This window comes from Anticarsia gemmatalis, chromosome 25 (assembly GCF_050436995.1).
Source record: "Anticarsia gemmatalis isolate Benzon Research Colony breed Stoneville strain chromosome 25, ilAntGemm2 primary, whole genome shotgun sequence".
Lineage (NCBI taxonomy): Eukaryota > Metazoa > Arthropoda > Insecta > Lepidoptera > Erebidae > Anticarsia > Anticarsia gemmatalis.
The window spans coordinates 1,166,036-1,179,668 of NC_134769.1; the positions used below are offsets into that span (position 1 = coordinate 1,166,036).

Consider the following 13,633-nt stretch of genomic DNA (forward strand, 5'->3'; position numbering starts at 1 on the left):
TAGGACAGAGCCAATACAAATGATACGGTAAACGGAAAATGCTTTAAAGACAGCAAACGCACCGGTCTCCATTTAAGGAAAGTTTTAGGTTACATCATCTTCTTCTTCTTGTCGTATGGTTAGTAGTCAACCTAGTGTCAAAGTGGTTCAAGCCGCTCGAAGGCCTTTGACGTGGCTTTAACGACTGTTATCTTAATTGACAACAACAGGGACCAACTTTTAACACGCCCTCCAAAGCACGGAGACGCCCAGTTCGAATACCATACGGTCACCCATATAAGGAATGACCACGTCAAGTGTCGTTTTACCTACGTTCACCAACCGATGAGCGCAACTGGCTATGGGCGCCACAGCTAAAGTCCTAAATACTGAATAATACTCTCAAAATAGTTCCTACTAAATCACCACCCTCCATAATCCTCAGGACCGCGAATTCGTCGAAATGGAGAATCCTTTCAACGGTGCGGCGAAGCGTGCTGGCTCGCCGTCGCCGCTCGCGTCGCCCGCTCACTCGGGCCGGGCACCAGCGCTGCTCGCGTGCTGCGCTCGATGCGGATGCTGTCCACAGAAGTATCAGGTAGTTTTGGGGATGAGGAGTGAAGAAATGAAGGACTAGATAACATAGGTTAGATATGTTATGTTAGGTTTTTCAACTAGGCTCACGCTGGGTTTCTTTTTCGTTTGAAATGATCCTTTTGGCTTGTCAGCAATTTTCACGCTGGTGGCATGAGGAGACTTTAAGTTAAGTGCTCTTACAGACACTCAACTGGTGAAAATCAGTTTGAAGTCAAATCATTTTCAATTTTGAATTGCCATTGTAAGTTGCACGGAAACAATCCTATACCATTTTTAAGACATAATTGAAATAAAAAACACATTTGAAAAAATCATTGATTCTATTGGTTTCATTGCTCAAATGAAAATAAGGGTAGCAGTAATACTGTTCTAGCACAAAAAGTCATGTGCACTATGAACCAATATCATTTTCACAATGTTCAAAATAGGTACAGCTTTTTAGCATGTCTTAGCATATAACCTCTTTTTAAACAGGGTTTTAAGTGTTTACAGTGAATTGTGTTACAGAGACTTTTTGGGAAAGCATGTTTAGTTTGATAGTTGACATAACAGTTTGATGACACGAAGAAACTAGCGCCTCTAGTGGTAGAATTCTGAACCTTTTCTTAAAAGAATTGTTTTATAAAAATAACTAAAACTTATTTATCTTCTGTGGTTAATGCATTAAAAATAAGACTGTTGTAGATATGTTTTTACAAATGAAGTTTATTTTTACATAATACAATAATATTATACAGGTAATAATATTTAAATATAGTTTCAAAATTTTCCGCTAGAGGCGCTTTTCTTTGCGATGACCGTTTCGATGTAGTTTTGTGACTGGGTTTATGTTAGAAAAATAGGTTTAGCTCATATTAGACCATTTAATTTTATTGTTTTTTTACAACGATAAGCGGATACGTGATATAAATATATTATAAAGTAAATGTACTTTTTACGGAGTTTTGAGAAACAGGAATAATTTTCTATAATAACTTTCATATTTTATTTTTTCAGTGTTCTTTAGTGATATACCTTTGTAATACTTGTTAGATAAATTATTGTAATCCTTATAATCATTTAAAGAAAAGTTTACACACTCAGAACTTATTTAGGATTTTTTAATGTTTCTGAAATACAAAATAATACTTATTATTATTCTGCGTAAAACTATATTTTTTAATTTTAGGCAAGAGACACGTAGCAGAAGTTATTAAATCATTACCTTTCTTGAAATGTTGTTGGAACAAAGTAAAATACGGAATTTGATAGCTACGCAACATAATATCTTAGTATTAAAAAAATATACTATTAAGGTTATATTATACAAAAGTACTTATTTCGAGGTATTTTAGGGATGTTTTCATATAACAATATATACAAAAATATTTAGTTATTATAAGGGTATATTTAGATATAATGTGTCGAGTATATAAGAGTGATATAATGTATGTATGTGTGGCTGTTTGTGACAGAAGCGCCGTCGCTCAGTGCGGTGCGTGAGTCCTTTAGGGCAGGTGTGGTGCCCTCGCAGTGAGGTACTGTGATACAGACTATCCTTGTTGATCCGAAGATGTTTTGGTGGATTTTGAAGTCATAATTACATTTATGTATGTTGGAGTCGGCTTCAAGTCTTACTAGATGCAGCTGAATAGCAGCGTTTGACATGGAGCGACTGCCTATCTGACCTCCACAACCCAATTACCTGGGATATAGCACGACACCCTTCGGTTAGACTGGTTGTCAGACATTCACGCTTCTGATTACCGTTAACGACTGTCAGAAATCTTTAGAAATGACAGCGGAGACGTACATTTAAAGTGCCTTCCGAAATATGGAGGAACTCGATATGTATAAGATCATCAGTCATCCACAGAACAACTTCGGCAAACGTAGCTTAACCTCAGAAATTAATCCGCGCGGCTGTTGCTAGCTGAGCTAATTAATAATTATACTTAAAATGCACATGAAAACAATATTGTAAAACATATATTACACCTTTAAATAATTATTTATTTTTGAAAAAAGCTATAGTTAGTAATGACTCCAAACATTCACCAAAAATATCAAACTGACATTATATTTATAGATTTTCTATAGATATAATGAGTTGTTGGATCATTGTGTTGTGGCTTGAATCGCAACCTATGGCTAGATCTGTGACCATGCTAGATGTACCCGCTAGCTTCAATTTACTTCAAACATGAATACCTAGCTTTGCCTCGTGTGTATATAAACGTATATATTTTGATTTATGAGGAAAATATAAGGCTCAAAAATAATTATTACTAGGATTATATTTACGAAAAAAGAGTTGAAGCCTAGAATTTTACTGTTTTAATAATTTGGTGTTAATTTTTGTTGCTACTATAATAATATAATTGAATAGAAAGGGTTTTGTCTTATAGCTTGTTTTGACTCTGATGTCTGGTGATTTTAAAGAATAATATATTGTATAGTATATATAAAAATATTATTAATAATTTTGTTTATCCGCTAGTTCGTGTTGCTAAAAAAATCAGAAGTTTGATTAAAGGCTATATATCATATACAATTTTTACACTAGGATATGATCTCAAGTTGTTATATATTATTATAAGGTATAGCTAATATTCCTATAGTATGTAAGCTAAATATTATTATATACATTTAGGAATGTAATATTTTATTTCCAATGTTTTGCTAGTCTGTCTTATTTTGATATTAAGTTTTTGTTTTATATATTTTTCTACTCTACACTGTCACAATGATTTTAATTTCCAAACTTTTTACTCCCACAATATAAACACTATATTAAAATATATTATAATTATTGCTTTTACGCGAGACAAGCAAAATTATAACGGATTTCGTACGAGGTAATTTCCTTATTTTTTTTCCGATATTTTTATAAACATTTGTCTCTACCCCTAGAATTTTATAATTTATTTTTGTTTTTTGAAATGACTTCTTTTGATTTGACTTCGTACGCAATCCTGAGACTTGGAAACGAGAATTCGACTTTTAAAATTACTTCTAGAAGCTCAGTCTCGAATTGGCTAACAGGTCCTGCTATTAGACTCGAGTAGGAAGGGACGGAAGGGCGGCAGGCGGTACACTTCGACTTCGAGACCCTCAGACACTTCGGTGTCCGCCGCGCCAAGTGAAGACCCATTACCAGTACGTGATTGCGGCGTTAACATACAGCGACGGAGCTCTTAGAGGCCATTGAATCAGTCAAACCAAAACTGTGTATTATTGTAGTCATTGTCGCTAAATAATGGAAATTTTTATTTAGAAATAATTGTTGTTAAACATTGTTTTAAAGGGTAAGTAATTAGTATTTTATCAAATATTTTGAATATTTGCGGTACACATATACAGTAATGTGTGTGTTGAAGTAAATGGTCAGGTTGTCGTTTATAGTTAGAATGTTTGAAAGAGTAATGGTGAAGTATTTATATAATATTTAATGAGTCGCTGTGTGGTAACGTCCGCAAAACCAAAAAGTAAACCAAATCAATGAGGCTTTAAATGTCTGCAGGGTGTTGGCTGCCAAATACTGTTGCTTTACAATCCTACTGTATACTTGTAAATGTTGTATCAATGTTCAGCTTGCGCTATGGTGCTACGGTGTTGTCGAAATATTATTTTTCTATATAAAATTGTATCTATGTATCAAATCTTATATCCCTACTTTTTATTAAATTCTGCTTTATTTTTTACCTGTTTTTTGTATACTGGAAGAAGTCTGTAGTAGATCCAATTGTTGTAAATGTATATTGAAAGGATGTCGTCCGTTTTTGTTTTAGATTTTGCTGTAAGTGTTGAAACAATACAGAATATACGGTTTCAACTAATGCCAACACACTGCACACATTTGTTTGGTAAAATTATTTTAATTGGCAAAACGAGATCAGTATTTAAAAGCCAAATTTTGTTGCAATCAGTCTTCAGCCGACCTCACGAGTGATTAAAATTGAGTTTTTTTCTCAAATTTTATATTCCTTCGAGGTCCTTTTCTAACTTGAGAGTTTCCAAGTTAGCTCGAGTCTTTATTGAGGAGGCTCACAGGAATCATGACATCCATGATGAACAAAATACGCACAAAGACATTTAGAGAAACATAACTCATAAACATTTACATTAATTCTCTGTCGTCGTTTAAATGAAGCGTCAAAAATGAATTGACTTCAAACTTGTAAAGAAGTCTCTTCGATTTTTACAACTCAAAACATTTAATTACATAGAAGTCAATTCATTTTTGTTTTATTTTTACGATGTTTGTGGAGAATTGATACATTTTACATTACACATTGGGTCTACATGAAAGTATAATTTTATTTTGTATATTGGCATGTCTGGCACACATTTTACTCATACACAACATCACTGCTAGCAAACTATCACAAATAATATTATTTTATAATTTCTTGATGTATATTATTATCTTTTTTTGTTAAAGTGTCAGTGTTTTCGGTTTTTGCAGGTTTTTTCGGATAGCTTGTTATCGTTGTGGAGCTTGTGTTATATGTGATGTAGATAGTATAGGTAGGCGTATATATATGTACTTACATGTAAAAATATCGATATTTATAAGGATGTATTTATGTAGACGTTATTTAGAGAATTGACAGTTTATTTTCTGTTCTGTTTGTAGGTTTTATGTGGATGAATTTAGACTGTTTACTGTTTATTAAAGACAGTATTGAGAACGTTTTTGTAGAGAGTATCATCATGATTTGTTATTTGTAGGATTCGTTTAAAACAAAACTGCCAGTTCTCTTCAAAAAAGCTAAACCATTAGGATATGTTACACGCGTGATGTAAAAACAAAGCTAAAATCGATGGAGTGTTACACAATGGATGTGAACATAATGTTTAAATAAAATATATTCATTCGTTCTCTTCTGATTGCAGCAAGCGTGTGGAAAATACATTCCTGCCGGGAGTACAGTGCAAGGAAACCAGACCGGTGTTGCAATGGATGGGACTTACTTAGTGGAAGCGTCTTTCTAGGATCCGACCACTAGCCATATGGAGACCTATGTTTAAACTCGCGAGTGTACACTCACGGACATGAACACTAGTCAAACACTAGCGGACCCTCCGCCCGCGGTCGACGCCCGAACAACAATTATTAGAATTATGAATCTGTGTAATTTTAATGTTCTAAGTCTAACACGATACTGCCTAACATTAAAAAATATCAGATTTGTATATGGATTGTGAATGACAATGTGAACACAGAGTTTTACACTGTGATTTTCAAAATGGAATAGTCCATTTCTTGTTCCATTCCATTTTAAAAAGACTTTCGAAGTGCCATTCCATGTTACGCGACGGAATGCGCTCTGGAATGGAAGAAACATTAAGAAATGGAATGCATTTCTGGATTGTGACTTGAAAGAGATGTTGGAAGATTTAGGATTGTACTCTTTGTCTCTGTCGGGACGTAAGGTTCTTTCGCGTCCTCTCCGTGTAGTTTCTTTTATCCGTATTAGTAATAAACAGTATTAACTAAGATTTTAAATGTTAATGAACGGATTGATATCTCGCTTCTTGTAACAACGAGGTAATTATGTGAAAATGTTGTCGTCTGTGGACTTTCATGTGTCGGGAGGCGTTTTTAGAAAAGACAAATAGTTTCAAATTTCAGTATAGTCAATAGTTATTCGAGTCATATCAATATTAGACAGTTATTATAGATATACCGGTATGATGTAAAACTTGGTTCATAGTTGAAGTCATTTCTGGGGGTCCTAAGTTAACATTAGATCGTAAATTATAGTGTTTTAAAGTTTCTAGTCGCGAAGGAATATTATAATTATAGTGAATCATACGCAATGGGGTTTCTCCAAGTGATTGTTGCCCGTCGACGTGAGGACGAATGCCGAGAATTTCTAGTCAAAAGTGAATGTGATTGAAATATAAAATTGTGTTTGTACTTAATTAATTTGCATTTTCTAAGTTTAAGTTACGAAATATTGTAACATCGAATGTAATTAATTTTAATGGTTAATTGTAAGATTGTGTAATTTATATCAGATCTTTTCCTCTTCTCAATTTGGATAATGATTCTGATTTTATTCAATTATTTAATATTTTCATAAACTCATATTTCTTTTTCCTCTATTTATTCATAATTTTCTAACCAAGGACCTTAAAATGACTTGAATTGTGAACATATCACTTGAGGTCCCAACTTTTGCAAAACTGTTTTATTTTAGTTCGTTAATTCACTAGAAATCTAGTGCCTTCAATATTGGTTATTTCCATTAAATCGTTACTCTGTGTTAGTGAGGCGTAAATGTTAGAATAATGAGATATGTGACAATGTCCGTCACACATTGGACACGACTATAACGTTTGTTACAACGATATCGTTACATAATGGAAGTTTTTGACACAAGTTTTGAGAAATGTGACAATGAAAATGTCTTTAAAATGACCAAGTAATACAGTGGCAAATATTATTTTATAATTGTAAACTATTTTCATTGTTACACTTGGACCGAACACGTCTTTATGTATAAAGATCTACAAAGCTCTGCAAGTGATATTCTTGTTAGAACTGTGTAAATGTTTGTACATTTTGTTGCGATGCGAAGCGAATTGAATTGTTTGTCAAAGCTGTCTGTTTCGCAGAGGTTTGTCAAAGACATTTGCGTCCGACTCGACTAGTAATGTGTTCGACTTTGTGTCGAAAGTTCCACTGTGTAACGTTGTGTAACGCAATGTTCAATATCTATACACGTATTCGTATGTATGTAGAGAGACCCCCTATCATAGAGCAGTCTTATGATGCATAGTAAGGTATAATGTTATTATAGATAGATGAATTTATGTGGTTACCTAGAGATTTATTTAATTATATGTTAATAATAGAAATAAGACGATAAATAGTTGTTAAGCGAAAAATTTATTGCATTGAATGCATGATTTTAATGTAGATAATAACATATTTTTTTCACCATGCTTTTTTTTGGATATCGTATTTTAAGGTCATCAAATTATTTCCAATTGGTGACGTTCGAAGTCGAGTCACTTCGATTTAAAAATTGAATTAATAAAACAGCGTATTTATTATAAAATTGTTTCTAAAATAAATTTTAAAATTGACTTCGATTTACTGAAGTTTATATTGCTTGTACGGTCTATTCATATTAATAAATGGGAGATATTTTCTTCCGAATTTCTTTTTAATAATTCCTATAAATAGTCTACTTATTAATTAGTAGACGTAAGCGTTATTTAAATATTATCTTAAATATTACTACGGGTTCGAAGATGGTGCCTCAAACTCAGCGGACCATTGAATCCAATTACTTTCACATAACACTTTAAAAAGCATGGTTTAAACATTGTTATGTTTTTTAGTTAATTTATATTTATCGTAGTCTTTACGAAGCCGAATTCGATGTAATAAAAAATGTTTCTTCCAAAATATTGCCACAATTTCTATAAAGTATAAATGGGAAAATGTGTAATATTCAATAAAAAATTTGGTAATATCGTAAGTATTTTAGGAATCGAGTTAAACATAAAATAATTAAAATTGTCTTTTTTTCTGTATCGTCGATGATTGTGTGAAAAACGGATAAATTGTGGTTAAAAACGGTTTTTACTGCAAAATATTTATTTACTGCTATTGACTGCATACATAAATAATTTATTACTATAATTATAAACGATACATGCGGAAAGAGACACACAAACAAACTAAAACGCCGCCGAATCAGACTATTATGAGAGCATCCAGATCTTCAAGTCTGGTTCCTGCAAATGTTTAACAGTGCAATTGTCTTGTAAAGGTCATTAATCATACCTTCGGTCACAATAATAAGTTATTAAATATCTTGCAGTATAAGCCCATTAGTAAATTATATGTTTGTCCGCATCCCTGTGATTCTATGGCTGTATTACCTTTAATTATTTCGCTCTCCATTTTGTTGTAACAGTGATATTTTTCATGAAATCGTTGTGCGGATTTGATATTTTATTGCGGTGTCTTATGAATATAATGGGGGAAACTTATCTCTGAGAGTCACTATTTAAATAATATTAATTTTTAGTCTAGTTAATACTCAGGTTTTCACCCGAATTAAGGTCCAGGTTTCATAAAAAATATTACTTGGAAATTTTAAAGTACCAAAATGTTTTCATCGATGTATGTTGCTAAAGACTTCCTACACATATATTCGGCAAAGCGGATAAGTCGGAAAATTCGGTTCGGCAGTATTTATCGAAGAACAAAACCGATTCGAAGCAAATACTGCACTTGTTATGCCTTTGCTTATGCCGATTGGAATATCCATAGGGTCCGATCGTTGCAATTCGGTTTAAACATTCAGGCGTGGCAATGTCAAGCGGCATTTTTCCCGAACATTCATCTACACATATTCAGGTTTTGCCGCCCGGCTGGACCGATTAATGCCGAACGAAATATGTGTGTAGCAAGCCCCAGCGATAATTATTGCTTATTGTAATGAACCCTGTTATTTTATCGCAATAATTACTTCGTTACCGGTATATTTGTTATTTATTATCTTCTTGTTTTGTTATATTTATTATAATAATATATTGAAATGTCGAACGTCAATCTGTATTTGATTTTACTTAACTATTTTTTATAAAAGTGTTACTACTTTCGACTAAAAAAAATGATAAAAAAGCGACTTATGATGCAGTAAACATATATTTAAAGTTTCTTGTTTGACTCTACATTTCAGTAATGTCTAATTAATGGTCAGCCTAGTGTCAAAGTTGTTCAAGCCGCCCGAAAGGCCTTTGACGTGGCTTAAAGACTGTTATCTTCATAGGACACTTTTGTTTCCTCCTTAACTGACTATTTTCTTAACTCATTACTGTCTCACTGCTGGGCTAGGTGCTGCCTCCCGAGGGAGAGGTTAGGCCTTGAGTCCACCACGCTGACTAAATGCGGGTTAGGGACTTTGCATACCCTCAAGAAATGACTATTACCCAAGTATTATGATTTAATAGTTTTCGGCAAAATAGTAACACTTTTATAAATAAAACTATTGTTTTTATTTAATATAAATAATTCACAACATGATATATAATATATTTACTGTGTGTTTTCAAGACTGTGTTGTTTAAGTACTTAATTAAAACTATTTAATGAATGGACGTGCTTTGATACATTTCAATATTACGATTAAACACATAATAAACTACATAATTTTAACAATGTAGAGAGCAGGTTACTAATTCGAGCGTTGCATTAGGATATAGTTTGTCATCGGTATGTACGGGGTTCGAATTCTGCCCATGATAAAATATATCCGTGTAATAAACTAAATTAATATCTGATCTGCGATTGAGTGTAAGTAAAATAAATAATATGATTTATCTTGTAACTTTTGTATGTATTCAAAAGTATATAAGTCATCTTGTCACAGTACAAGCTCTGTTTCATTTGCAAAGAGATGGCCCTTGGTCCAAAGGTGAGACCTAATCACGACCTATATATGAGCGTAGTCTTTCTTCCAACTATGTTGAAGTCGGCTTCCAGTCTCACCGGATGCAGCTGAATACCAGTATTTTACATGGAGCGACTGCCCATCGGACCTTCACAACCCAGTTACCTGGGTTATAACACGATACCTTTCGATAAGACTGGTTGTCTGACTTTCAAGCTTTTGACTACTGTCAATGACTGTCAAAGATCTTCGAAATTGATAGCCGGGACCCACAATTTAATGTATCTTCTGAAACGCGGAGGAACTCGATGAGATGGTCACTGTTAGCAACGGTCACAAATCATGACCTATGCATATTAAATTACTTGTAATAATATATTTTCAAATAAGATGAATCCAAGTGCGTCCATTTATATTGTTGTGAATTATGAATGAAAGCATGAGTCGTCGGACCAATGGCAAACTTCGAGTGGATAGTACTAGTGTGTAGGCATCTTGCGCTGCTCTAGAGACGATGATTCTTTGTAAAAAGGACGTATGAACTACTGAAAATAAGGTCGCTTAAGACGTTTGTGAAAAGGACTTATAGGCGATTGAAAATAAGGTCCCTTGAGACGTTTGTAAAAAGGACTTATGAGCGATCGAAAAGAAGGTCGGTTAAGACGTTTTTCAATTAAATGGTTTTGTTGTAGCTTGGAAAGGAAAGCATACGCCCTGTATGTGCTATTGGAAATAAGGACTGTTAAGACGTTTTTCAATTGGACGATGTGGTATATGAATATGTTGATAATCTCAGTGGGAACAGGTCTTATGAAATACTGAAAATAGCGTCGGTTAAGACGTTCTTTCAATTAAGTGCATTGCAATGTCTACGTGATGCTAAAATACGCACATATAAAAGTTTTTAAAGGGTTCTTAACCATTTCTGTTGATTTAATTTTTGTAACTTATCTTTGAAAATAAGTTCTACTTATGCTCAAAGGTAAAGATAATATGAATCGGCAAGGATTTAATCATTATTTTTGGATGTTAAGAAAACGGGGAAATAAAGGTTCTATCAGTCTTTCGCATTAAAATATGCCCCATTTTGAACCTGCTGTAAATTTAAGGCCCGTTTACCTATTGCGGTGTCGTAAGTTCGATTTCCAATAAAAAAATTAAATCCAAATGTTTTATTTTTTGGTTAGTTATACTTTCGTATGTTACTATGGGAGTTGGCTTCTTATTTGTCAAAAAAGCTAGTCCCATTTTGATGCCTGTGCCCCATTCTAAGTCGTCTCTGGGTAAGCGCAAGTGTATGAGTGGTCGATTTAGTTCTTATAGCTATCGATTATCGACAATTGAAATGTTTTAAGGCTCTCGGTTTTGAACCTTTAGCTTAATTCTTTGTTATTTTGAAAAAAAAAATAAACATAATTGTATATAATAATGTTTGTTTTATTAATTTTAGTAATAATCACCTTTGAGAACAGTTTTTTTAAGTGTATTAAACGATTTAGACACTTTCTATGATACATTTATTACTTAACTACAATAAATTACGTAAATAGTCTCAAACATAAGCTAAAATAAGCTAAAATTTTATTTTGTAATCATCATTGCACTGTATGCTAGCGCCATCTATCAAATAATGTAGTAACTATTTCATTACATAGAATGTTTTGGTAGGTGTTAGTATTGCCATCTGTTGTCATTTTTGCGAACAACTAATGTAACTGAAATTTCACGATCACTGCTAGTTATTATTTGACCCATAGATGGCGTAGTTCTACTGATATTAGTTTCGTTGCATAAGGCCCAGCGCAGACAGACCGGAATAATCCTCGCGCGGTCTCGAGCATTTTCTTTACGGCTCGCGGATGCTCGAGCATGCTCGCGACTGCTCGAGCCTGCGCGAGGAAAGCTTTTTAGGTTACCATTCTTAATTAAACTGGCCAGTTTTCGTGAAAATTCGTCAACGATGGTAGCCTGGGCCATGATTATAATTGCTCTTTTGACTGAAGAAGAATAAAAATGACGTTCTCTCTCTTTAAACTCAGTAACAACATTGAAATTTTTCGTACGATGCTCGCGCGTCCTCGAGTATGCGCGGGGATACCCGCGCATCCTCGAGGACGCGCGAGCATTTTTTGTCAGGTTCAAGCAATTATGCACTTTATTTTAATTAATTTAAAGTTGATTTTCAACTGCGTTAAAAAAATCCTCTCCGCTGCGCTCCTCTTGGTCTGCGCTGACCCTATTAGTAATTTATTTTTGTATACTATTTCATTGCTAGATTTTTTAATTTCATTTAGATAATACCCAGAAAACCAAAGCGGATTATGAAAAATATATACTTGAGGTAATAAATATCTCTTAATATTTATTAATACTTTTTTTCACTGAAATAATGTATTTAATTAATTATAGTTAAAATATTGTAATATTTTCGATCCTACAGTCAAACTGCATTAGTAGTTTTGTGGGTCATTTACTAAATACATATTATATTAATTAATAAATAAAATTTATAAAACAAGAATAACAGGGAGCTTACTTCGTATAAAAATAATGATTTTACTCTTATTAAGAAATTTAGCCAAAAACTGCTTAATTTAATACAAAAATAACAAGAATAATAGACAATATCTTATACCTCACACAATCAAACAGCATTTCCTTCGATCATTAAACAAGAAAATTAACATTACCATGCAAATTCATACAAACACCCTTACATACAAATGTCCATACATCATGTATGTATGTATGCATTAAAGCAATGAAACATTAATATTCGCCTATTTCTCTATTCCTTTCAGTTCCGAGTACAATAAACTATAGGTAATAGGAAAGAAAATTATTTATGTATCAGTAAAATTATCATATTTACTACAAAGTAGCATAAGTACTTTATGGTCTGTGCTGTGAATGCGACTGCAGCTGTGGTCTGGGGATCGATTCCCATTTCGGTCAAAATCATTTATGTATCAGTAAAATAATCATTTTTTTTTATTAGAACAAGGAAGTTTAAGTAAGAAGTGCTTTTGTAGAGTTTAGTCGTGATTGCGACTACCCCCGAGGTCTAAGGATCGATTCCGAGTAGGGAAAAGTGTTATTTTGGTTTGTATTATTTATTGTACAGTGAGTGCGTATCGTCGAGGTAGTCACATTCACCGGGTTTCACCGCATTCGCTAAGGTTTGATTCCCGGATCGGGACAATTACTATACTTAACGCTTGTTTATATTGTGAAATGTTCTGAATAAATTAGGTGATTGAATTTTGTATTGAGAATTCTGTCCTAAGTCAAAAGCCGCGGACAAAGTCGCGGGGAAATGTTAGTCACTATTAAAATCAGTTTTTCATAGTTCTAGTTTGCAATAGATCATACGATTACTCCAAGTCTATATAACTATTGCAATAATTGCACCGACATCTAGGAAAATAAACGAAATTATCTTTAAATCTTTAATCGTCGCTTCTAAAAGTAGTTTTTAACAATATCTTATGAATTTAATATTTATGTAGAAAAGTTTAGTTTTATGTCGGTTTATCACATTTAAAATGTAATTAGATAGGGATAGGAGTCAGAGGGCAGGCTTTGCTGATTGGGAGTCTCAGGTTTGAATCCTTGGTCGGATAAAGATTTATTTAAGGTTTTAAGCAGGTAGTAAT

The 13,633-nt window shown here is 33.3% G+C and overlaps 1 protein-coding gene across 4 annotated transcripts in view; it reads left to right on the forward strand.

Moving 5' to 3' along the window:
• Shal (Potassium voltage-gated channel protein Shal) overlaps positions 1-9,136 on the forward strand; it is an 83,992-nt gene extending 74,856 nt beyond the window's left edge. The window contains exons 4-6 of one of the 4 annotated variants that reach the window (XM_076131020.1): positions 425-577; positions 2,031-2,093; positions 5,455-9,136. In XM_076131020.1, coding sequence (XP_075987135.1) covers positions 425-577; positions 2,031-2,093; positions 5,455-5,553 — 315 coding nt within the window. In that variant the 3' untranslated portion in view covers positions 5,554-9,136. Of the gene's footprint in view, positions 1-424; positions 626-2,030; positions 2,094-3,600; positions 3,715-5,454 lie in introns of all 4 variants that reach the window. The other 3 variants (XM_076131019.1, XM_076131022.1, XM_076131021.1) reach the window with 3 other exon arrangements.
• The last annotated feature ends 4,497 nt before the right edge of the window (positions 9,137-13,633 follow it).